General features: G+C 40.5%; 1 protein-coding gene across 1 annotated transcript in view; it reads right to left on the reverse strand.

Annotated features, from left to right (window-relative positions):
* LOC139755788 (uncharacterized) overlaps positions 1 to 26,855 on the reverse strand; it is a 207,141-nt gene extending 180,286 nt beyond the window's left edge. Inside the window, exon 1 of the mRNA XM_071674410.1 lies at positions 26,538 to 26,855. Coding sequence (XP_071530511.1) covers positions 26,538 to 26,601 — 64 coding nt within the window. The 5' untranslated portion in view covers positions 26,602 to 26,855. The remainder of the gene's footprint in view (positions 1 to 26,537) is intronic.
* Between the last annotated feature and the right edge of the window lie 927 nt (positions 26,856 to 27,782).

The raw sequence follows: 27,782 nt of genomic DNA on the forward strand, positions 1-27,782 counted from the left end.
CTGCTTGATTGTTTGATGATATAGGTTGTATACCTATCATCTTACAGGGTCATTAAGGCCGCCAAGTTATAACCACGACTCTATCAATATTCAACACCATCTTCAGGTGCTAGAGATCGTTCTAACACCACATACACTCCCACTTTGTATATGGCCTCTAACCCATCCTGGCTACACCGAACGAAAGGCTTTATATCACATATCACATACAACATACGTGTACGCCCAAGTGCGTCCACAAACTCGTAGACAGACCCGACTAGTGGCAGCAACGGCACACCTGGGATCGGGATGTCATTAAAAAGCTCCCACGTCAGGCTAGGACCAGGCTAACCTTTGTATAGTCACACATTCCTAAGCCGAGGATCTGCGCAGCACTGATGCGTGGTATCGCTGTCGTCAATGAGATCCTCATCTTGGTCTATCAATGGTACTTTAGTGTCCTTAACATAGATCATTTGTATATTATTAATTTTCGAAATTCTTTCTCGTTACTTGAAACGCTTTTATAATCCTAACAGTTTCATTTATCAAGATTTATTCTTTTCCTGCGCATCCTTAGATGATTATCATAAACTTGTTGGCCTTGTGGAGTATCAGGAAGTGGAATGAGTATTTCAAAAGACTGATGAATGTGTGCGATGATAGGATGGCAGATGTAGGGTGTTTGGGTTGGGGAGGTAGGGCAAGTGGTGAAAGCCTTGCGTAAGATGAAATTTAGTATGACGGCTGAAGTGAATGAAACTGCAGTGAAATTTCTTAAGAAAGAGAGTAACTATGTTGTTAATTGGTTAGTTAAATTTCCAATGTATGTATGGACCATTGTAAGTTGCCCCAGGATTGGCGGCAGGTATGTAAAATGGGTACTTGGCTCAGGCTAGGATATGAATATATATATATATATATATATATATATATATATATATATATATATATATATATATATATATATATATACATATATATAGCGTTAAGGAGATGGCATTGATTAGGGCCTCAGTAGTCCGTGCTGTCTCAGCTAACATAGAAAAGCGAACAAAGCCATGGTTATTAGGTTTGGCAGTGCAGAGAAAGTTGGGATGTGAGTTTAAGTGGAGAAAACTTGGAGAAAGTGAAGTGTTTTACATACCTAGAAGTGGATATGGAAGCCGATGGCACCATGGAAGCTGAGATGAGTCATAGGGTGGATGAGGGGGCGAAGGTCCTGGTAGCATTGAGGAATGTGTGGAAAGAGAGGCGAAATTGGGTATGTCTGAAAGTGCAGTAGTCCCAACGGTGTGGTGTGGATGGGTGGCATGGGCTGTGGTTGAGAATGTCCGGAAGAGAGTGAATGTGTTAGAAATGAAATACGTGAAGACAGTGCGTGGTGTGAGGAGGGTTGATCAAGTGGATAATGACAGGGTGAGAGAAAGGTGTGGGAAATGGGAGAATATGGTTGAGAGAGCTGAAGAGGGTGGTGTGCTGAAATGGTTTGACGTATGGAAAGAATGAGTGAGGAGAGGTTGACACAGAAGATATGTCAGGAGTGGATGGGAGAAGGAGAAGAGGGAGACCGAATGGGATATGGAAGGATGGAGTGAATTTGATTATGAGTCGGGATTGCCATACAGTGAAGCACACCCATCCATTCAGTCACGGACGGTGACCTCCCTTTCCATGCATTCTTAATATAACGTCACCTACACTATGACTTACTTCAGTTTCCATGATTCCATCCACTTCCATGCCCACTCCAAGGTACCTTTAACACTCCACTTCCTCCAGTTCATCTCTATTCAAACCTGCGCTACAAAACCTCTCTCTCTCTCTCTCTCTCTCTCTCTCTCTCTCTCTCTCTCTCTCTCTCTCTCTCTCTCTCTCTCTCTCTCTCCTCTACTCAGCTTAATAAGGCTGTTTTTATTCACATTAACTTTCAAGTTTCTCCTCCCACACACTGCCCCCAAACTCAGACGCCAACTTCTGCAGTTTTACACTCGAGTCTGCCATTACAGCCGCGTCATCAACAAACAGCGTCTTATTATGGGATCATTTACACTGACAATATCACAGCCACAACCTCATCTCCTAACACCTCTGAACGATCCAGGCCTTCGTACAGCTGCTGGACTACGGACTGTTCTTGATTTGGACTGTTCTTGAGATGGACTGTTCTTGACCACCCCCAATTTGTTCTTCCTTTTGTAGATCCCTTTATCCTTTACCCTAATGAGTTTTTATCCTCGTCATTCACTTACTTTTCTTTAATCTTATCTACAGTATTCCCTCCACGATCGTAACTACGGTACGAGATGAATTATTTCCTGGATTCTGGGAGAGACTTTACCTCCATCATCACTTCTTCCTGGAACTTAAGAAAGGGTCAATTACCCGCGCACAACGCAGCAGGTGTATAAGAACTCCTCCAACCCAGGAAGAGGTCAGGCAGATCCTGGGGCTGGAGCTACTGCGTTGAGCAACGGACTCTGGTGGAACACTACGTGACCCTCCTGACCTGGGCGGTGATGAAAGCTGGATGTTTTGCTTTTGTGAAGCCTGGGGCGGAGGCTGTGAGGAGGTTAGGTGTTGAGGGAGGGACGGAGGGAGAGAGAGAGAGGGAGAGAGAGAGAGAGAGAGAGTAATGCGAGCAGAAAAGAAGAAAGACGGAAAAGTAGAGGCGAAAATATAAAAGAAGGAAGGAAGAGAGAGAGAGAGAGAGAGAGAGAGAGAGAGAGAGAGAGAGAGAGAGAGAGAGAGAGAGAGAGGATAAAGATGGGAAGATAGGATAAATTCATGAAAAAAAAAAAATATGGAATATCTTAGTTCAAGTAACGGCGTCTCATTTCCCGCGATCGTAGTCTGGACTCTGGGAAATTGCAATTTCAAGTGGACTTCGCCCAAAACGGTTGTTGGGAACACCCTGAGCAGGCCCGCCCCTGAAAAGCAGTCAAAATAAACGACCAAAACGCTTGCTGAATATGAGATTATTTAGCCAAAGTTGAGTCTAGAAAAATAAAAGTAAATTTTACGCCAAGGCTCAAGGAAAAAAAAAGAAAAAACGCCCGCACGAATTACGTTATTAAGAAAACTAATCATGAATCGGATTACATCGATCTTAAATCTATACCTTTTTTTGTATAATAGACGTCTAATGTAATTAAGCAAACGAGGGAAGGATCTCGTCTACGTCACCAGACATTTCGTTCATGCAAGGACCTACCTGCCGTAGGTTAGGTTAGCACTGCTAACCAAATGCATTCTCAGGCGGCCCGGGGTCGAGCGCATAGGTTACGGCAGTCGATCCACAGTCAATCCCAGGTATTCATCCTCCCCTTTGGATTGGTCGATATATGAATATATATTATATATATATATATATATATATATATATATATATATATATATATATATATATATATATATATTTATCACTGGGAATAGGGGAGAAAGAAAACTTCCCACGTATTCCCTGCGTGTCGTAGAAGGCGACTAAAAGGGGAGGGAGCGGGGGGTTGGAAATCCTCCCCTCTCGTTTTTTTTTTCTTAATTTTCCAAAAGAAGGAACAGAGAAGGGGGCCAGGTGAGGATTTTCCCTCAAAGGCCAAGTCCTATGTTCTTAACGCTACCTTGCTAACGCAGGAAATGGCGAATAGTATGAAAGAAAGATATATATGTATTTAGATATGTGTGTGTGTGTGTGTGTGTGTGTGTGTGTGTGTGTGTGTGCATGTAAACACGAATACAGTCCAATAAGCGCACACTTTCATGGAATAAATAATGCCCTCTCAGCAACAGGGTTCGAACCGCTACCATCTATGTTGGAGCCTACCACAAACAGAGGCAACAATTACTGTTCATTGTACCACCGGTTCCACCGAGATACTTACAGATCAAAACAAGTCCTAATAAACAATGGATTTTTTAATTCCACAACTGACAATGAAATACGTAAGTTTCTCCAAAGCAGGCTTTCACACCAACACACACACACACACACACACACACACACACACACACTAGCAACACTGGCACCAAACACAAAAATGTTCTACAAATAACCACAGCATAAGGAGGAGTACCACTTGCAAAAACACAGAGAACAAAACGAATCTCATCTCTTGTAAGACCCATAAATTGACTAACCTAATCGTGAAAAGTAACACGACCCACAACACCGACCCACTACAACATACTAATGTAATTCACCAGATCTCTTGCCCCGCTGAAGGTTGTAAACTTCATAATACTGGAAATTACGTTCCTATGACTAGCCTAACCCATAGCCATCGGCTCACCTCGCACCTTCGACAAGGAGCATAAAAGAACACATGAGAGAACACCATAACACTTCACTGAACCGACAGAACCTTACCACCAACACCAAAATAGCCAGATATCGCAAGGAAGACGCTAGACGACATGTCACAGAAGCGAACTGCATTCGAGAAATCATTACCGCACAAGACAGAGCACTAAAACTTTTCCCAAACAACATACGGACACTAAATATCAGTCACGTAACAGAGGAACACAATATGACTCAGTCTCCCGAGTTATACGTCACTTATACAACAGAGGAACACGGCATGACTCACTCCCCCCCGAGATCTGCTTAAGTCAATCAAGCCACAAACAACCCCCGAGGAAAACGCGCACTAGATATTATGTACGAGATCAGTTTTGTCCACGAGACTGGGCATTGGTGATGGGTGATTTGAATGCAAAGGTGTGTAATGTGGCAATTGAGGGTATAATCAGTGCGCATGGGGTATTCAATGTTATGGATAGAAATGGTGAAGAGCTTGTGTAGCTGTGCGCTGGAAAGAGACTGGTGATTGGGAATATCTGGTTTAGAAAGAAAGATATACACAATTACACGTATGTAAGTAGGAGAAATGGTCAACGGGTTTATTAGATTAAGTGTTACTTGAAAGGCGTGTAAAAGAGAGACGTTTGAATGTAAATAAACTGAATGCGGCAGCTGATACGATGTCAGATCGCTATCTTGTGAATGCTAAGGTGAAGATTTGTAGAGGTTATTTTAAAAGAAAAGACAATTTCGGAAGAAGGGGATAAAGGTGGGTGTTAGAATCACAGAGGCATAAGTTTGTTGAGTATTCCTAGGAAATTATATGGGAAGGCATTGATTGAGAGGGTAAATGCATATACAGAGCATCAGATTGGGGAAGAGCATGTGGTTTCAGAAGTGGTAGAGGAAGTGTGGATCAGGTGTTTGCTTTGAAGAATGTGAGAAATATTAAGAAAAACAGGTGGATTGTACATAGCATTTACGGATCTGGAGAAGGCATATGATAGGATGGATAGAGAGGCTTTGTGGGAGGTTTAAAGAGTGTATGGTGTGGGAGGTAAGTTGCTAGAAGCAGTGAAAAGGTTTTAGCAAGGATGTAAGGCATGTGTACGAGTAGGAAGAGAGGAGAGTTATTGGTTCCCAGTGAATGTCGGTCTGCGGCAAGGGGTGTGATGTCTCCATGGTTATATATTTTTGTTTATGGATGGGGTGCTTAGAGAGGTGAATGCAAGAGTTATAGAGAGAGGGGCAAGTATGCCGTCTGTTGTGAATGAGAGGGCATGGGAAGTGAGTCAGTTGTTGTTCGCTGATGATGCAGCGTTGGTGGCTGATTCGGGTGAGAAACTGCAGAAGCTGGTGACTGAGTTTGGTAAAGTGTGTGAAAGAAGAAAGCTAAGAGTAAATGTAATTAAGAGCAAGGTTATTAGGTACAGTAGGGTTGAGGGACAAGTCAATTGGGAGGTAAGTTTAATGGAGAAAAAGTGAAGGAAATGAAGTGTTTTAGATATCTGGGAGTGGACTTAGCAGCGGATGGAACCATGGAAGCGGAAGTGAGTCACAGGGTGGTGGAGGGGGCGAAAGTTCTGGATGCGTTGAAAAATGTGTGGAAGGCGATAACATTTTGGAATGCAAAAATGGGTATGTTTGAAGGAATAGTGGTTCCAACAATGTTATATGGTTGCGAGGCGTGGGCTGTAGATAGAAATGTGCGGAGGAGGGTGGATGTGTTGGAAATGAGAAGTTTGAGGACAATATGTGGTGTGAGGTAGTTTGATCGAGTAAGCAATGAAAAGGTAAGTGAGATGTGTGGTAATGAAAAGCGTGTGGTTGAGAGAGCAGAAGAGGGTGTTTTGAAATGGTTTGATCACATGGAGAGAATGAGTGATGAAAGATTGACAAAGAGGATGTATGTGTCAGAGGTGGAGGGAACGAGAGAAGTGGGAGACCAAATTGGAGGTGGAAAGTTGGCGTGAAAATTATTTTTAGCGATCGGGGCCTGAACATGCATGAGGGTGAAAGACGTGCAAGGAATAGAGGGAATTGGAACGATGTGGTATACCGGGGTCGACGTGCTGTCAATGGATTGAACAAGGGCATGTGAAGCGTCTGGGGTAAACCATGGAAAGTTTTGTGGGGCCTGGATGTGGAAAGGGAGCTATTTTTTTCGGTGCATTATACATGACAGCTAGAGAATGATTGTGAACGAATGTGGCCTTTGTTGTCTTTTCCTAGGACTACATCGCGCGCATGTTGGGGGAGGGGGTTGTCATTTCATGTGTGGTGGCGACGAGAATGAATAAAGGCAGCAAGTTTGAATTATGTACATGTGTATATATGTATATGTCTGTGTATGTATATATATGTATATGTCTGTGTATGTATATATATGTATACGTTGAAATGTATAGGTATGTATATGTGCGTGTGTGGACAAGTATGTATATACATGTGTATGTGGGTGGGTTGGGCCATTCTTTCGTCTGTTTCCGTGCGATATCTCCCTAACGCATGAGACAGCAACAGACAAAAGAAATGACCCAACCCACCCCCATACACATGTATATACATACGTCCACACACGCAAATATACATACCTACACAGCTTTCCATGGTTTACCCCAGACGCTTCACATGCCCTGATTCAATCCACTGACAGCACGTCAACCCTGGTACATCACATCGATCCAATTCACTCTATTCCCTGCCCTCCTTTCACCCTCCTGCATGTTCAGGCCCCGATCACTCAAAATCTTTTTCACTCCATCTTTCCACCTCCAATTTGGTCTCCCACTTCTCCTCGTTCCCTCCACCTCCGACACATATATCCTCTTGGTCAATCTTTCCTCACTCATTCTCTCCATGTGCCCAAACCGTTTCAAAACACCCTCTTCTGCTCTCTCAACCACGCTCTTTTTATTTCCACACATCTCTCTTACCCTTACGTTACTTACTCGATCAAACCACCTCACACCACACATTGTCCTCAAACATCTCATTTCCAGCACATCCATCCTCCTGCGCACAACTCTATCCATAGCCCACGCCTCGCAACCATACAACATTGTTGGAACCACTATTCCTTCAAACATACCCATTTTTGCTTTCCGAGATAATGTTCTCGACTTCCACACATTCTTCAAGGCTCCCAGGATTTTCGCCCCCTCCCCCACCTTGTGATCCACTTACGCTTCCATGGTTCCATCCGCTGCCAGATCCACTCCCAGATATCTAAAACACTTTACTTCCTCCAGTTTTTCTCCATTCAAACTTACCTCCCAATTGACTTGACCCTCAACCCTACTGTACCTAATAACCTTGCTCTTATTCACATTTACTCTTAACTTTCTTCTTTCACACACTTTACCAAACTCAGTCACCAGCTTCTGCAGTTTCTCACATGAATCAGCCACCAGCGCTGTATCATCAGCGAACAACAACTGACTCACTTCCCAAGCTCTCTCATCCCCAACAGACTTCATACTTGCCCCTCTTTCCAAAACTCTTGCATTTACCTCCCTAACGACCCCATCCATAAACAAATTAAACAACCATGGAGACATCACACACCCCTGCCGCAAACCTACATTCACTGAGAACCAATCACTTTCCTCTCTTCCTACACGTATACATGCCTCACATCCTCGATAAAAACTTATATATATATATATATATATATATATATATATATATATATATATATATATATATATATATATATATATATATATTGGAAAGGAACACAATTGATCAAATATATTCTTATGAGTCCACGGAGAAAATGAAAGAAATTCCCAAGTGCACTTTTGTGTGATAATCACATCATCAGGGGAGATATAAGAAAGACATATGACAGTCTGTTGATATACAACGAGAGACGTACCTAGGACGCCATTTGTTAAACAAGTGATTACCCAAAAGTAGGTCGGGTGTGTTCGAGTCGGGTCGTTGTTTTGGTGTACTACACATAGCTAGAAAATGGATATCAGGGAATGTGGACTTTCTGCGTCTGTTCCTGGCGGTGCCTGGCTACCATATTAAACGACAATCAAGTGTGTTTGCGTATATATATATATATATATATATATATATATATATATGAATTATCCCTGGAGATAGGGGAGAAAGAATACGTCCCATGTATTCCCTGCGTGTTGTAGAAGGCGACGAAAAGGGGATGGAGAGGGTGGCTAGAAATCCTCCCCTCTCGTTCTTTTTTTTTTTTTTATTTTCCAAAAGAAGTAACAGAGAAGGGGGCCAGGTGGGGATATTCCCTCAAAGCCCCAGCGCTACATCGCTAACGCGGGAAATGGCCAGTAGTATGAAAGAAAGAAAGAATATATATATATATATATATATATATATATATATATATATATATATATATATATATATATATATATACATATATATGTATATATATATATATATATATATATATATATATATATATATATATGTATATATATATATATATATATATAGGAGCGGGGGGCTGGAAATCCTCCCCTCTCGTTTTTTTTTTTAATTTTCCAAAAGAAGGAACAGAGAATTGGGCCAGGTGAGGGTATTCCCTCAAAGGCCCAGTCCTCTGTTCTTAACGCTACCTCGCTAATGCGGGAAATGGCGAATGGTTTGAAAGAAGAAAAGAAAGATATATATATATATATATATATATATATATATATATATATATATATATATATATATATATATATATATATATATATATATAAAGATGTTCTGGAAGGAGGTAAACAAAGTGCCTAAGACAAGGGAGCAAATGGGAACTTCAGTGAAGGGGGCTAATGGGGAGGTGATAACAAGTAGTGGTGATGTGAGAAGGATATGGAGTGAGTTTCTTGAAGGTTTGTTGAATGTGTTTGATGATAGAGTGGCAGATATAGGGTGTTTTGGTCGAGGTGGTACGCAAAGTGAGAGGGTTAGGGAAAATTATTTGGTAAACAGTGAAGAGGTAGTAAAAGCTTTGCAGAAGATGAAAGCCGGCAAGGCAGTAGGTTTGGATGGTATTGCAGTGGAATTTATTAAAAAAGGGGGTGACTGTATTGTTGACTGGTTGGTAAGGTTATTTGATGTATGTATGATTCATGGTGAGGTGCCTGAGGATTGGCGGAATGCTTACATTGTGCCATTGTACAAAGGCAAAGGGGATAAGAGTGAGTGCTCAAATTACAGAGGTATAAGTTTGTTGAGTATTCCTGGTAAATTATATGGGAGGGTATTGATTGAGAGGGTGAAGGCATGTACAGAGCATCAGATTGGGGAAGAACAGTGTGGTTTCAGAAGTGGTAGAGGATGTGTGGATCAGGTGTTTGCTTTGAAGAATGTATGTGAGAAATACTTAGAAATGCAAATGGATTTGTATGTAGCATTTATGGATCTGGAGAAGGCATATGATAGAGTTGATAGAGATGCTCTGTGGAAGGTACTAAGAATATATGGTGTGGGAGGCAAGTTGTTAGAAGCAGTGAAAAGTTTTTATCGAGGATGTAAGGCATGTGTACGTGTAGGACGAGAGGAAAGTGATTGGTTCTCAGTGAATGTAGGTTTGCTGCAGGGGTGTGTGATGTCTCCATGGTTGTTTGATTTGTTTATGGATTGGGTTGTTAGGGAGGTGAATGTAAGAGTTTTGGAAAGAGGGGCAAGTATGCAGTCTGTTGTGGATGAGAGAGCTTGGGAAGTGAGTCAGCTGTTGTTCGCTGATGATACAGCGCTGGTGGCTGATTCATGTGAGAAACTGCAGAAGCTGGTGACTGAGTTTGGTAAAGTGTGTGAAAGAAGAAAGTTAAGAGAAAATGTGAATAAGAGCAAGGTTATTAGTTACAGTAGGGTTGAGGGTCAAATCAATTGGCAGGTAAGTTTGAATGGAGAAAAACTGGAGGAAGTAAAGTGTTTTAGATATCTGGGAGTGGATCTGGCAGCGGATGGAACCATGGAAGCGGAAGTGAATCATAGGGTGGGGGAGGGGGCGAAAATCCTGGGAGCCTTGAAGAATGTGTGGAAGTCGAGAACATTATCTCGGAAAGCAAAAATGGGTATGTTTGAAGGAATAGTGGTTCCAACTATGTTGTATGGTTGCGAGGCGTGGGCTCTGGATAGATTTGTGCGCAGGAGGGTGGATGTGCTGGAAATGAGATGTTTGAGGACAATATGTGGTGTGAGGTGGTTTGATCGAGTAAGTAATGTAAGGGTAAGAGAGATGTGTGGAAATAAAAAGAGCGTGGTTGAAAGAGCAGCAGAGGGTGTTTTGAAATGGTTTGGGCACATGGAGAGAATGAGTGAGGAAAGATTGACCAAGAGGATATATGTGTCGGAGGTGGAGGGAACGAGGAGAAGTGGGAGACCAAATTGGAGGTGGAAAGATGGAGTGACAAAGATTTTGAGTGATCGGGGCCTGAACATGCAAAAGGGTGAAAGGCGGGCAAGGAATAGAGTGAATTGGATCGCTGTGGTATACTGGGATCGACGTGCTGACAATGGATTAAATCAGGGCATGTGAAGCGTCTGGGGTAAACCATGGAAAATTCTGTGAGGCCTGGATGTGGAAAGGGAGCTGTGGTTTCGGGCATTATTACATGACAGCTAGAGACTGAGTGTGAACGAATGGGGCCTCTGTTGTCTTTTCCTAGCGCTACCTCGCACACATGAGGGGGGAGGGGGATGTTATTCCATGTGTGGCGAGGTGGCGATGGGAATAAATAAAGGCAGACAGTATGAATTATATACATGTGTATATATGTATATGTCTGTGTGTGTATATATATGTGTACATTGAGATGTATAGGTATGTATATTTGCGTGTGTGGACGTGTATGTATATACATGTGTATGGGGGTGGGTTGGGGAATTTATTTTGTCTGTTTCCTTGCGCTACATCGCAAACGCGGGAGACAGCGAGAAAGCAAAACAATAATGATAATATATATAAATGATCCGTAGGCAAGGAAACAAGTTTAAGTTTAGCATATACGGAAAACCTACCAATGTATGTTTATATATCCATTATTACTCATCTCAACATGACGGAGTTAAGTTATCATCATTTCAATCTATGTTCCTTAGGGCATTACGTATTTGCAGTCCAGAGTATATTGATGGTGAGTTTGAGAAGATATATTCTATTGGATCTAAGTTTAAGTACCTTAGATCTTTCAGTGATTTTAAAATCCCTTAAATTTGCAAAGAAATCATTTTATAGAGTTGAGCCCAAACCTCCCAATGACACCAAACATCTTTTAGTTCTCCCTTTTGATAATAATTTTACTTTAATTCCCATGTTATATGTGTGTATTTGTGTGTGTGTGTGTGTGTGTGTGTGTGTGTGTGTGTGTGTGTGTGTGTGTGTACAGCGTTAATGAGGTGGCTTTCGTGAGGGCGTGCGTCCAGTTGCATGGACCATCTTACCTAACATAAAAAGTAAATGATCTTTGATATACGTATTAAGATTTAGAAATATAATCTTCTCTTTCTCATGAACGTCATGGACAGAATTAACTTGCATCAACAAAGCGATATCAGACATGAGAATGAAATTGAAGTAAGGGTGAAACCCCCCCACGCAAAACCCAGGAAGAATTAGATAATAAGGAGGAAAATAATTCCAATATGTAGCAGGACTGAAAAGGTCACAAGTAAATCATGGGAGAAAACTAGAGTATCTCCCGCTTTAGACAAACCAACAGGAGAATAGAAATTCTGAAAGTGTATCGAGTAACAGACTTCTGAAACGCTTGAAAGAGTTCCTGCGTAACAGATTCATGAACCTGTTCTCCGTGACGCGGGTCTGAAGTTCGTGAGCGAGGCGGTAAAATGGGCCGGGCTGTGCGAGGGTAAGAATAGATGAGAGACATGTTAAAGAGTCCGACCCTTGTATTGGAAGGATGGTTAGACAAGGACAACGAGAGCCTGGGAGTTAGACAGGTAAGTTGGGGTTTGAATTTGATTGGAGATGATTTAGAGTAAGGTGAAGTGTTTTCGATACCTGGGAGTGGACATGGTAGCCGAACTGAATTATAGAAGCGGAAGTAAATCAGAGGGTGGGTTAGGGGGTTAGGTTCTGGGAGCGTTGAAGAACGTGTGGAAAGAGAGGTCGTTATCTGGGAGGTACAGCAGTTCCAACAATATTGTATGAATGCGAGGTATGGCCTATAGATGAGGATGTTAAAGAGGAGGATGGAGAGCGTTTGAAATGAAATATTTGAGGCTGAGGAATTGGACAGCTACAACAAGAGGCTCATGGTGGTTAGACAGGTAGTACAACGAAACGCTGACAGTTGGACAGGCATAACGAGAGGCTGAGGTTTTAAACAGTTACCATGAGATGTGTGTACAGTATATATACATATAATTGTTAGGTATTTTGTAACACTGTCCATTCCCACGATTAATCATGAAAAGCAGAGATGTAAAACCTTTCTTCCAAAACCAGTCTGTCATTACAGTTCCACACAGTGTTATACTAAATGGATGAAAGAGGTTAAAGCCCTTCCAAGGAAACTTGTAAGGAAGAATTTCTTTATAATTTCTGAGTCGCGTAATCCTGCTTTAAAGTTAGTTTTGTAAACTTGTATCACATCAACTGTCACTTCGGTGTCCCTGGTTCATAATTACTGTTTAGCTGGGCTCACACCACGGACACTCATCTTACAATGACTGACTTCAAGAAGAGGTCAAGAATTAATGTTAATAATCACCCATGACTTTAGGAAAAATGTGAAGACTTAGTGTCAGTAATCACCCACGACATCAGGAAAAATGTTAAGACTTCGTGTTAATAATGACCTATGACTTAAGGAAAAATGTTAAGACTTCGTGTTAATAATGACCTATGACTTAAGGAAAAATGTTAAGACTTCGTGTTAATAATCACCTATGACTTAAGGAAAAATGTTAAGACTCCGTGTTAATAATCACCTATGACTTAAGGAAAAATGTTAAGACTTCGTGTTAATAATCACCTATGACTTAAGGAAAAATGTTAAGACTTCGTGTTGATAATCACCTATGATTTAGGGAAAAATGTTAAGACTTAGTGTTAATAATTATCCATGACTTGAGAAAAAATCATAAGACTTAGTGTTATAATTACCCATGACTTAAGGAAAAGTTTTAAGATTTAATGTTAATTATCACCCATGACTTAAGGAAAATGTTGATTTAGTGTTAGTAATCACCAATGACTTAAGAAAAAATGTCAAGACTTAGTGTTGATAATCACCCATGACTTAACGAAAATCGTTAAGACAGTGTTAATTATCACTCATGACAAGAAAAAATGTCAAGACTTAGTGTTAATAATCACCCTATGACTTAAGGAAAAATGTTAAGACTTGGTGTTGATAATCACCCATAACTTAAAGAAAATGTCAAGACAGTGTCAGTAATCACACATGACTTAAGGAAAAATGCTAAGACTTAGTGTCAATAATCACCCATCTCTCGCAATCCTCTCTCATTTTAACTCACATCCGTCTGGAGCTCACTTCCGTACACTCTCTCACACCCCCGCACATCTGCCCCAGCAGGGTGAAGCGTATATAACGAGCAGGTGTGGGGAGATGTCTTACAAAACCCTTGCCGTCGTGAGCCTTCACCGTCAACACAGCTGCAGCTCAAGCCGTCATGATTTATGCATGGCGCCTGAAGTTCCTGATGAAACTTGTGTCGCCGCCTCCCTCCCTCCCGTGAGGGTCGACAGTGAACCAATTCGCTTTCACCGGCGACGACCTGCCTCAGCTTATGTACTTCAAGTCCTCCCTAACCCGTAATTAGACTCCCACCTGGTAATCCACCAGTGTTACGAAATACCACCCGAGCCTTTAAACCGTATTTACCTCTGAATATACCTAACAATTATAATATATATATATATATATATATATATATATATATATATATATATATATATATATATAGATAGATAGATAGATAGATAGATAGATAGATAGACAGGGGAGAAAGGATACTTCCCACGTATTCCCTGCGTGTCGTAGAAGGCGACTAAAGGGGAAGGGAGCGGGGGGCTGGAAATCCTCCCCTCTCGTTTCTAGGTTTCTTAAAGAAGGAACAGAAGGGGCCAAGTGAGGATATTCCCTCAAAGGCTCAGTCCTCTGTTCTTAACGCTACCTCGCTAATGTGGGAAATGGCGAATAGTATGAAAAAAAGAATATATATATATATATATATATATATATATATATATATATATATATATATATATATATATATATATATATATATATGTATATATATATATATATATATATATATATATATATATATATATATATATATATATTATACTTAACCGCCGTCTCCCGCGTTAGCGAGGTACCGCAAGGGAACAGACGAAGAATGGCCTAACACAACCACATACACGCTTACACACGCTTATATACATACATATACATTTCAATGTATACATACATATACATACAAAGACTTATACATTCATACACATGTACATATCCATACTTGCTGCCTTCATCCATTCTCGTCGCCACCCCGCCACACACGAAATAGCATCTCTCTCTCTCTCTCTCTCTCTCTCTCTCTCTCTCTCTCTCTCTCTCTCTCTCTCTCTCTCTCTCTCCCACCGCTTTGGCGAAGCAACGCCAGGAATAGACAAAAAAGCCACATTTGTTCACGCTCAGTCTCCGGCTGTCATGCGTAATGCACCGAAACCACAGCTCCCATTCCACATCCAAGCCCCACATTCCTTTTCATGGTTCACCCCAGACGCTTCACATACCCTGGTTCAATCCACTGGTAGCACGTCAACCCCGGTATACCACATCGTTCCAATTCACTCTATTCCTTGCACGCCTTTCACCACCTGTATGTTCAGGCCCCGATCCCTCAAAGTCTTTTTCACTCCATCTTTCCACCTCCAATTTGATCTCCCTCTTCTCCTTGTCCCTTCCAACTCTGACACATATATATCCTCTTTGTCAACCTTTCCTCACTCATTCTCTCCATGTGTCCAAACCATTTCAACACACCCTCTTCTGCTCTCTTAACCACACTCTTTATTACCACACATCTCTCTTACCTTTACATTACTTACTCGATCAAACCAACTCACCACATATTGTCCTCAAACATTTCATTTCCAACACATCCACTCTCCACCGTACAACCCTATCTATAGCCCATGCCTCGCAACCGTATTATGTTGTTGGAAATACTATTCCTTCAAACATACCCATCTTTCCTCTCCGAGATAACGTTCTCTCTTTCCACACACACACACACACACACACACACACATATATATAATATATATATATATATATATATATATATATATATATATATATATATATATATATATATATTGGAAAGGATCACAATTTTGCACGTGATCAAGTATATTCCTTGGAGTCCACGGGGAAAATGAAACACGATAAGTTCCCAAGTGCACTTTCGTGCAATAATCACATCATCAGGGGAGACACAAGAGAGAAATATAACAGTCAGTTGATATACAACGAGGAGGCGTAGCTAGGACGCCATTTGGTAAACATACGATTGTCCAAGACAGACAACAAGCGTATCATAGATTTATCATTTTACAAATTTTATCAACTATAAAGTTATCTAATTTGTATAGACCATCACTAATATTGTGATTATAATTGTGTATTTAATAATAGAAGATTCAATGATATTTCTCGTGGTAATGGAGTTAAAGTTAATAACTGAGATGGCACTACTCTAGTCAATGCAATGATCATAGTTTTTAACGTAAACAAGGCATTTGATTCTTGTCCCGTTCTTATACTATATTTATGTTGCTTAAGTCTAACAGAAAGATCCTTACCAGTCTGCCCAACATAAAACTTATCACAATTTCGAAATGGCACTTTATAGATGCACCCAGGAGAATTTTCTGGTGAATTCCTGATTAAGATATTCTTTATAGTATTATTATTGCTGAAGGCAACATTTACAGTATAGGATTTAAGCAACATGGGAAGTAAAGTAAAATTACTACTAAAAGGGAGAGCTAAAAGATCCTTGATGTCAATGGGAGGTTTGGGCTTAACTCTATAAAATGATTTTTTTGCTAACTTAAGGAATTTATCAATGAAAGACCTAGGGTACTTTAACTTAGATCCAATAGAATATATCTTCTAAAACTCATCAATATACTCTGGACTGCAAATACGCAATGCCCTAAGGAACATAGATTGAAATGATGATAATTTAACTCTGTCTTGTTGAGATGAGTATATACTAAATTTAGACTTGTTTCCTTGCCTATGGATCTCTTTTTGTAGATTCCTGACGATGCCTCTGTGAAGGCTAAAGCTGAATGTACCAAATGATGAACTACAAACATCTGGTGTTTAAGCGCCCACACTATTGTAGAAGAATACTGAGAAAATTAGAAAACATGAAGAAAATTGATAACTCAAAATATGCTTTCGCATTCAATTTTTTTTTGTATATATATATATATATATATATATATATATATATATATATATATATGTATATATATATATATATATATATATATATATATATATATATATATATATATATATATATATACACACATATGTATGCAAACCTCCAACAGTCAGGATCGAACCCGGGACCCCTGCGTGGCAGGCGAAATGCAACTGGTAGGCTATGATCGCCCCTAATAGGGAAATGACTATTCAAATATGTAATCGAATACCCTTCGTCTCACGTTGGTGAGTAACGGAGTCTCCACTGGTCAAATCCCATCGGTGTAGACCCCCCTCGCTTACCAACGTGAGACGAAGCGTATTCGATTACGTAGTATTCGAATAGTCTTTTCCCTATTAGGGGTGACCTTAGCCTATCTGTAGCATTCCTTCCTGCTACGCATGGGTCTCGGGTCCGATTCTGGCTGTTAGAGGTCTGTATGTTATATGGAAGTGTGCGTTCATATGCACTATATATATATATATATATATATATATATATATATATATATATATATATATATATATATATATATACATAGATGAATAGATATTCCTTATCTCTCGCAGGAACCTTGCAGCAATGAGGAAGTCGCCCACGTCCATTTGACTGGGTGATGCTATAGCCCGTGTCCTTGTGGGGTGAGCACAAGATATCTGAGGAGTAAGTGTTCGGTTCTTCTCATGAGGGGGGGTCTTGTCATACGCTGAATGGCTGCTTGTAATGTTGGAGTGATCGTTGGTGACCAAAAGACAGGCGAGTAAGGCTTAGTCTTATACGTGTAGGTAGTGCAGATTCAGATGGTGGGATCGGTGTTTAAGACTGGGTTGGGAGCGCAGTTGGTGAGCATGTTGGGTAATCTAAGTGTGTATGTATTTTGTCAATGTTCGTGTTTTCTCTTTTTGAGGGGATGGGGTGGGGTGTTGATGGGGGGACTGTGAGTCTAGTTTGTTGAAGTGTGAGGCAGCGGTAAGCCTTTTATTTCTAACTGTGGGCTGGTGGCTTGCTATGGAGTAGTCTGGATGAGAAGGACCTGGTGCTTCTGCAAAGACCTGAATGCTGGTGGTTGACGCAGTGTTCTTTGAATGATACAGACTCGTAACTTTCTCACAAACAAAGTTTCATACATGATTGTAAACCAGACAGTTTCTGATGTGCCCACTGTACGGGACTCACTATCTCCAGGGGAAATGTATTCTGACTTCACTATTCCTCATCCTCACAAAAGATATGAAAATAAGTATGACGATTTGATCAACACAGGTTACTGAAAGACTACAGTCGGAAGACAACCTTTTATTTTTGTAAATGAAGGTACCATTCACCGTCTTTGCTATAGAAGAAATGAAAAAAAAAAAAAAATCAACGCCATTACATCAGGTGGAAGAAACTATAAAAGTCACGTTGAATATTCATGTCAGATGACCTTCCATTCAGCTCACACTACCAGTCACCCGTTGCTCATCAGGAGGGAGCTGCTCGCCTCAAGGTGAGGTCACAGAGCAGTTTCCATGGCATCTTGAAGCCATCGAGGCGTCTCCACGGGTTGTCGGAACAAAAGTGTTCTAGTGCCAGAGTCGACAGCTCTTTCGAGACCTTGAGTTACGTGTTTTATAGCAATGCAAAAAAGACGAAAAAAAAAAATCTGTTCCCTGACGTTTTACACGGAGTAGATCAAAGCTGTAATGTGTTTGCCAGGTGTGGCGCTGCTCCTGCCCCTACTTACTTACGACCAAGTTTGTGTTGAGGTCGTCAGGGCACAAGTCGACGTATGCTTCAAAAGTGTTATTTTGCCGGAGATGTTTTGCTCCGTTTTCTGTATTCAGTGGCCCTAGTTCCCTCAGTAACTCTAGTTTTTTTTGTTTGTTTGTTTTTTTTGTTACGTAATCGTAATTAAGGTGTCTCGTTCATGGGTTGGGGTCGTAATATCCTTGGATTAACGGAAATGGGACGCCAGACAAGAAAGGTTTAGAACGACGGGATTAAAGAAAATAATAGCCTGGATTCTGCGACATTTCAAGACGAGAGAGGAACACAAAAATAAGGCGACTCTTCAAAACGTCTCCACTCCCTTAACTACAGCATTCATGTGTACAAATGTCACCTTTCAAGGAGGTCGAAATTATCGAGTCAGGAAACATGTAATGGACCATCACAACATGCACTGCCTCTGTGAAAACATTCAAAAACTCATAAGAATGACCGAAATCACTCACACATCATTTTTTACGAGAGAACATAGTATATAAGTTATTCAGGATATATTCTGAAATATTTAGAAATAAAATCATTCTCTGCTGGCATTAAGAGCACTGAAGATTTTGCAGAATGACAATTACAATGTTCATCCAAAAATGACATTGGTACAGTAAGTGAAAACATTGTAAACATTCGGAGTATGAAGTTCCTTAACGCCCTATTTGTGAATGTTGCAAAACTGTTGACAACGCAGTACAGGAGTTCAAGAACTTTCTGCAAATGATCCAAATCAGCCAAGATGTAAAAGATTAATAGGACTATAGATTCTATCTTTAAACAGCTCGACTAATCAGAAGAGAACTAGAATAACTAAAGCCAAGATCGAGGTGAGGAGGTGGAAGAGCATCCAAAATCACGTAAGATCCGCTACATATTAAAAAGTTCTCTTTGGCGAGGCTTTACAGTCTCGTCAAGGAATTTCTCTCTCCCAAGGAGTCCACATTTCCCTGCCAGCTTTACAAAAAAGTTCTGAGCAATACCAGGACTCGTTCGCAGAAAGAGTTCTTGGGATATGAATATATATATATATATATATATATATATATATATATATATATATATATATATATATATATATATATATTCATATATCATCCCTGGGGCTAGGGGAGAATGAATACTTCCCATGTACTTTCTGCGAGTCGTAGAAGGCGACTAAAAGGGGAGGGATTGGGGGCTGGAAATCCTCCCCTCTAGTTTTTTCTTTTCCAAGAGAAGAAAGCACAGACTCGCTCTTCTTGACGCTACCTCGCTTATGCAGGAATTGGCTGATATGTATGAATAGTATATATATATATATATATATATATATATACATATATATATATATATATATATATATATATATGTAATCATAAGTAAGGTACATAAGTGGACAAATAACCGAGGAGAGAAGGTGACTCAGGGAGCGGTGTGAGGACCATTCTTCACACTCATCTGCTTCCTCCGCTGGATTATCATTTCCGGCCCAACACATCTCCCTCCGGAGTGCCGGGCACCCACAACCTGGGCCGGGGTCCAGGGAGGTAGGGAGAGAAGAGCTACAGGCTGAAGCAAGGGAAGAGCAAGAGATACCGGGTAAGGAAGAGCCACAGGAGAGGAATAAATGGGAAGTCCTGCAGGAGACTGGAGTTACAATGAACATCACTCGATAGGGAGATGTTACACAGAGGCACTCGGGAGGTGTAGGGATACGTATGTACTCAGGGGTGAAGCACTGAGTTCAGGGAAGACACACGATGATATATCAGGACTGGAAGAGACAAGAGACATGGAGAGAGAACAGAATGAAACAAGGCAGATTTAAGGGTAGGAGTGAGGTGGGTGGAGGTGTTGGAAGAAGACAGAGTTCATGGTGATGGAGGCCACTGTCAACATATCGTGTGTCCACACAACTAAGGTGATATTATGGCCACACGTCCACCATAATGGCCACAGAAGTCATTTTCTAGAGAGACGTTACATAGCCAAGCAAGTGTCAGCATAGTAGATACACGCGTCGCTGATAACAGCACACCTGTCGTAGGTGATACGTATCTGTACTAAAGTATCTCATTAAAGTAACACACTTGTTATAATTCGTCCATTAAAGCAACACACTTGTAATGATTCGTCCACTGAAGTAATACACTTGTAGTACTTCATCCATACCGTTGCCATACTGATGCATCAGTCCATGTCTGATACATATCACACGTCTCACAACAGTGACAAGCCTTGTGATATTTTCAGCAGGTGGTCATAAGGAAGGTATTACAGCGAGCGCCTCATCAGGTGTCCTGCACTTGGCCAGTGTAGATGGCATGTTAAGCCAGATGTCTATCGCCTCTACCTGATCACTTTGCTGCCGTCCTTACCCCATGATACATAACACAAGTCCATTTTGCGGTGTTGTATCTCTGCGTGTTGCTCCCCTCGGTCACTTACTCTGTCTATTCAATCATTAGATCCGTCAAATGTAAATAAAAAAGAAAATGTATCTCCATATCTCACATCATCATAACGAGAGAATAATAATCATTTCAGAACAGTAAGAGGCACAGCTAAGCCCACCCCTGGAGCGGGGCTTTTAGATAAATTTCCACCTTCGACAAAGATCTTGAACTTGCGACGCAAATGAGACTTAGTCGGAAAGATCAAGTTTATCTATTCACTTAACACAATGGACATTTACTCCTGAGGGGCCGGCACCAACCCATCGTTATAGATAAGATCCACATGACTAGCCTCTGCCGCAGAGTTCAGAATATTCTCAAAGGTTTCCTGGGATGACGACGCTCGCTCCATGATGATGGTCGTATGGCCAGTGTGTACAACACCTCGCGGTGACTGGCTCGGTCACACTGGACTGACACACTGTCATGCGTGGAGCAACACGGGGCTTTATTTGGTCTCGGGAACAGTGCTCCACCACAGTCTGGGTGGCACAGCACAGCGTATCAGGTACCAGGAGTTTGTAGAGTACAGGAGTTGTTTGATCTTGTCTTCAACTGGTCGACAGATTAGAACTCCCCTTATTGCAAGCTTTGCAATGGAACATGACTCTATAAGACTGTGAGCAGCATTATATCTATCATCATTATATTTATTCACATCTAGCGAAATCAAATAACAAATCTGTCATAATTCGATGGCGTGCAGAGAAACATCTCTTGATTAATTTTCACGGATCAAAAGTTGAGTGACATCTTATCATAACTTCCCCATGTTTGTTTATGTCAGTTTAGACAGTGTGAGGAGACGGGAGTGTGGACGACGTCTGTCTAACCCTCAACATTGAGGCGTGTTATCGCCTGACTCCCGCCAACACGGAAAACTAAATCACAACGTTCTCAATAATATGATTCTGAAAATTTAATTAAATCTGCCGCTACTGACGCCTGAGTACTGACGCCTGAGCCTCACATTAATGCACCATTGGTCCACATCACTTCCCATGTTGTCAAGAAGTCAGTTATCATCATGAATGAAATGTTATCACGATTATCAGACGTTCCTCTCCAGTGTGTGATGGACAACCCTTGGCTACTAGATCTTTACGGTCGCCATCATCTAGAAATACCGAGGAGAGGAAGAGTATGACCTCATACATCCCCGGGAACGAGCAAAGTTGTGAAACTTGAAGGGAAGTCTTACGTGTACTTGATGAGTGAGCGGCCATGATAAGTGTTTACTAGCAAATTTTTATTTTTTACACCATCCTGAGGATGATGTTGAACTCACTTCATCTTGTTGGATTATTTTAGGACAGTTATTATTATTCTGTAAACATTTGTCTTTGTCTTTCATAACCATTACACACACAATATATATATATATATATATATATATATATATATATATATATATATATATATATATATATATATATATATATATATATATATTTATCCCTGGGGATAGGGGAGAAAGAATACTTCTCACGTATTCCCTGCGTGTCGTAGAACGCGATTAAAAGGGAAGGGAGCGGGGGGCTGGAAATCCTCCCCTCTCGTTTTTTAATTTTCCAAAAGAAGGAACAGAGAAGGGAGCCAAGTGAGGATATTCCCTGAAAGGCTCAGTCTTCTGTTCTTAACGCTACCTCGCCAACGCGGGAAATGGCGAATAGTATGAAAAAAAAAGAAAAAAAAAAAAAATATATATATATATTGTGTTTCATTTTCCCCGTGAACTCATAGGTATATATATATATATATATATATATATATATATATATATATATATATATATATATATATATATTTCTTTGTCGCTGTCTCCCGCGTTTGCGAGGTAGCGCAAGGAAACAGACGAAAGAAATGGCCCAACCCACCCAGATACACATGTATATACATACACGTCCACACACACAAATATACATACCTACACAGCTTTCCATGGTTTACCCCAGACGCTTCACATGCCCTGATTCAATCCACTGACAGCACGTCAACCCCGGTATACCACATTGATCCAATTCACTCTATTCCTTGCCCTCCTTTCACCCTCCTGCATGTTCAGGCCCCGATCACACAAAATCTTTTTCACTCCATCTTTCCACCTCCAATTTGGTCTCCCTCTTCTCCTCGTTCCCTCCACCTCCGACACATATATCCTCTTGGTCAATCTTTCCTCACTCATTCTCTCCATGTGCCCCAAGCATTTCAAAACACCCTCTTCTGCTCTCTCAACCACGCTCTTTTTATTTCCACACATCTCTCTTACCCTTACGTTACTTACTCGATCAAACCACCTCACACCACACATCGTCCTCAAACATCTCATTTCCAGCACATTCATCCTCCTGCGCACAACTCTATCCATAGCCCACGCCTCGCAACCATACAACATTGTTGGAACCACTATTCCTTCAAACATACCCATTTTTGCTTTCCGAGATAATGTTCTCGACTTCCACACATTCTTCAAGGCTCCCAGGATTTTCGCCCCCCTCCCCCACCCTATGATGCACTTCCACTTCCATGGTTCCATCCGCTGCCAGATCCACTCCCAGATATCTAAAACACTTTACTTCCTCCAGTATATATATATATATATATATATATATATATATATATATATATATATATATATATTATATATATATATATGTTAGTGTAAGCTGGGAGCATGTTTTCTCTAAGGTACATAGAATTGAGTACGACAGCATATTTTTTTTCAGTTGTTGATCTTCATTCTTATGTTCTCTAATTTTCTCAGTATCATTCCACCATTAGATGGGTGTTCAAACACCAGTTGTCCGAAATTCTCCATATATTCATTCAAGCTTTCGCCTTCACAGAGGCATCAGCAAGAATCTACAAAAAGAGAAAAACTGCGTCACAAAACTTGGATATGATGAGTAAAACGCTAAGTATAAAAACACTCGAAAAACCAAAGCACATAGCACATATAAGTAAGGGAAACACTAACCAAATTAACAGTCTTATGAAGGGTAGTACAATCTAACCAAATGCAACACACGGACACAGAAAAAAAGAGAACTTACAGTTGAGGAAAAACACTGTACGAAATTACTCAAGATAAGAATACGGAAAGTCCATCACTATATTCACTCAGTTTTTCTTTTCTTTATCTTTCCATATGTTGTATCTAGATTGTACTATTCTGCATGGGATTATTAATTTCTTAGTGTTTTCCTTACTTTTATGCGTTATATGCTGTGTTTTTTTTTTCAATTTTTCTATTTTGTTTGCGTGTTACTTATCCAAGTTTTGTGACGCAGTTTTTCTCTTTTTATAGATTCTTGATGATGCCTCTGTGAAGGCGAAAGCTTGAATGAATATATGGAGAATTTCAGAAAACTGGTGTTTGAACACCCACCTAATGGTGGAATGATACTGAGAATATTAGAGAGCATAAGAATGAAGATTAACAACTATAAATATCCTGTCGTATATATATATATATATATATATATATATATATATATATATATATATATATATATATATATATATATATATCCCTGGGGATAGGGGAGAAAGAATACTTCCCACGTATTCCCTGCGTGTTGTAGAAGGCGACTAAAACGGAAGGGAGCGGGGGGCTGGAAATCCTCCCCTCTCGTTTTTTTTTAATTTTCCAAAAGAAGGAACAGAGACGGGGGCCAGGTGAGGATATTCCCTCAAAGGCCCAGTCCTCTGTTCTTAACGCTACCTCGCTATCGCGGGAAATGGCGAATAGTATGAAAAAAAAAAAAAAAAATATATATATATATATATATATATATATATATATATATATATATATATATATATATATTCAAATCACCCATCACTATAACCCGGTCTCGTGCATCAAAACCGCTAACTGGAGGAAGTGAAGTGTTTTAGATATCTGGGAGTGGATCTGTCAGCGGATGGAACCATGGAAGCGGAAGTGGATCATAGGGTGGGGGAGGGGGCGAAAATTTTGGGAGCCTTGAAAAATGTGTGGAAGTCGAGAACATTATCTCGGAAAGCAAAAATGGGTATGTTTGAAGGAATAGTGGTTCCAACAATGTTGTATGGTTGCGAGGCGTGGGCTATGGATAGAGTTGTGCGCAGGAGGATGGATGTGCTGGAAATGAGATGTTTGAGGACAATGTGTGGTGTGAGGTGGTTTGATCGAGTAAGTAACGTAAGGGTAAGAGATATGTGTGGAAATAAAAAGAGCGTGGTTGAGAGAGCAGAAGAGGGTGTTTTGAAATGGTTTGGGCACATGGAGAGAATGAGTGAGGAAAGATTGACCAAGAGGATATATGTGTCGGAGGTGGAGGGAACGAGGAGAAGAGGGAGACCAAATTGGAGGTGGAAAGATGGAGTGAAAAAGATTTTGTGTGATCGGGGCCTGAACATGCAGGAGGGTGAAAGGAGGGCAAGGAATAGAGTGAATTGGAGCGATGTGGTATACAGGGGTTGACGTGCTGTCAGTGGATTGAATCAAGGCATGTGAAGCGTCTGGGGTAAACCATGGAAAGCTGTGTAGGTATGTATATTTGCGTGTGTGGACGTGTGTATGTACGTGTGTATGGGGGTTGGGCCATTTCTTTCGTCTGTTTCCTCGCGCTACCTCGCAAACGCGGGATACAGCGACAAAGTATAAAAAAAAAAAAAAAAAAAAAAAAAAAAAAAAAAAATATATATATATATATATATATATATATATATATATATATATATATATATATATTTATACATAGCGTTAATGGGATGGCCTTGAATAGGGCCTCAGCTGCCCGTGCCGTCTCAGGCAACATAAAAAAGAATCATATATTCCCACTTATTAATCATGACCACTGGTTACAACACAACAAGAGTTGTAAGCACAAGTGTCTAACAATAGATAGGATAAAAAAAAAAAAAAAGCAATCAGCTTGCTCTCCTCGTGATGTAAGGCGGAAAAAAGGAAACTAATTTCCAAAGAGAAGTCATCTCCCATCGTAGCCATGTAAGTAGATGTCCGTCATACTGGCACGTCACAAGCAGGGAGAACACAGGTGCCTGGGTGGATAAATTCATGTGACTTATAAGTCACAGTGTGCTTCCTCGATATCAGTCACTCTCCTGACTCTGTACAGTCATCCCAAGACGTTATAGTCTTTAAACCACCGACATTTTTCTGCAGTGATACCAACCGAGATTATATAGGCTTGTCTTACCCTCTGTACCATGGTGTCACTAAGTTTTAGCTCAACGGTTAAACTTAAATCAGTTTCGCAATCGAGTAATCATATATTTTGGGAAGAACTTACTGAGTCGCTTCTTGTTTAAGTCTACATATGTAATAAAAAAGTGTAATACAGAGTAGCAAAAGAAAATCAGGATTGACATAGATAAGCTTACCAAAGCCTAGCGAAGTAAGCTTCGCGTAATAATCCAAGCTTAGAGTACAAGCTTTTGATCGATATCTGTACTGACAGAATGTCACCGTGTTCAGCTTAAGCTCAGACGAACTATAACCACAAGGAAATGATAACATAATGAATAGCTTAGATAAGAATTAACTCGTGATAATCACCTAACGTAATACTTACCATTTTTACTGCTCAAGGCGGCGAGAAGAGACAAAAGTATTCTCCAAGTATTTTTCCCGTCCATGGTCAGCGAGGTGCACTGTACGAGACAAACAAGTGTTAAGTTAGTACCACTAATGCCACTTGCTCAAACACTTTACAGAACGTTGACAATATCTAGTACTATTGCAATCTTCTCTTACACGCGGCTCTGTTGTTGAGAATAAAAGCTGATTTCCAACACAACAAAACTGCATCCATGAAAAATTCAATCTTTGCTTGGAATAAACTTTGCAAATTTGGCAAGGACCATTCTAGATCGGGCAGAGAGCGCGGGGCTACAACCACCCTCCTAACTGTCCCGTTGATAACTGGCTGTGAAGTGGCAGTTGGGTAGTAGTAGACACAGGATAAACTTCTGCAACGCATCCCAACTTAAGATGTGTTGCAAAGCCCCTGCAGTAATGGTCATATATATGTCTATATATCAACAGTATATCTGTTGGACATTTACTGATGTAGATATGTTCGCTGTAAATACGAAGCTGTTGTGAGAGAACGAATTACCTCGAAGGAAAAAAAAAGCGTTAGGTATCGTACGTCAGACAGCGACGCTAGGGACGCGGTCGCCATAGCAACGCACGTGTGAGAAGAGACTTGGCCATTCAGATCATTGCATTGAGGTAAATTTTGTCCTCACAAACACATACTGTACGTTAACATACACCCTCATTAACACAATAGTAGTCAATATATCTTAGTCAAATATACCCATAAATCACACTCGATCAGTGTAAGTTTGAGATGCCAGTGTACGGTACAACGTGAATTCGCTCCATAATCAGGAACCTCAAGTGGAAATGCTACTAATTCCCATCACATTGTTCTCTGTGTTGTCTTTAGTTATAGTCCGCATCGCTGGGGACGGAAGCGTGATAATGAGGTCGTATTCACACAGGCTGGGAGTCGGTAAATAGCAGAACGACATTACAGAAACCTAGTTGTATGCTCTAAGCAGAACACACTGGACGACGAAATGCAGTGTGTCTCTTTCCATTACAGAGACGGATGAAGTGTTCTACAGTGACTGTCTTTCTAAAATCATCTAATTGTTGTCATCATCATTATCAAGCTTCTTTATATATATATATATATATATATATATATATATAGAGAGAGAGAGAGAGAGAGAGAGAGAGAGAGAGAGAGAGAGAGAGAGAGAGAGAGAGACTGGGATTCGCCTGCAAGAGGTTACAAAAGCGAACG

Source organism: Panulirus ornatus, chromosome 20, assembly GCF_036320965.1.
Source record: "Panulirus ornatus isolate Po-2019 chromosome 20, ASM3632096v1, whole genome shotgun sequence".
NCBI classification, from domain to species: Eukaryota; Metazoa; Arthropoda; class Malacostraca; order Decapoda; family Palinuridae; genus Panulirus; species Panulirus ornatus.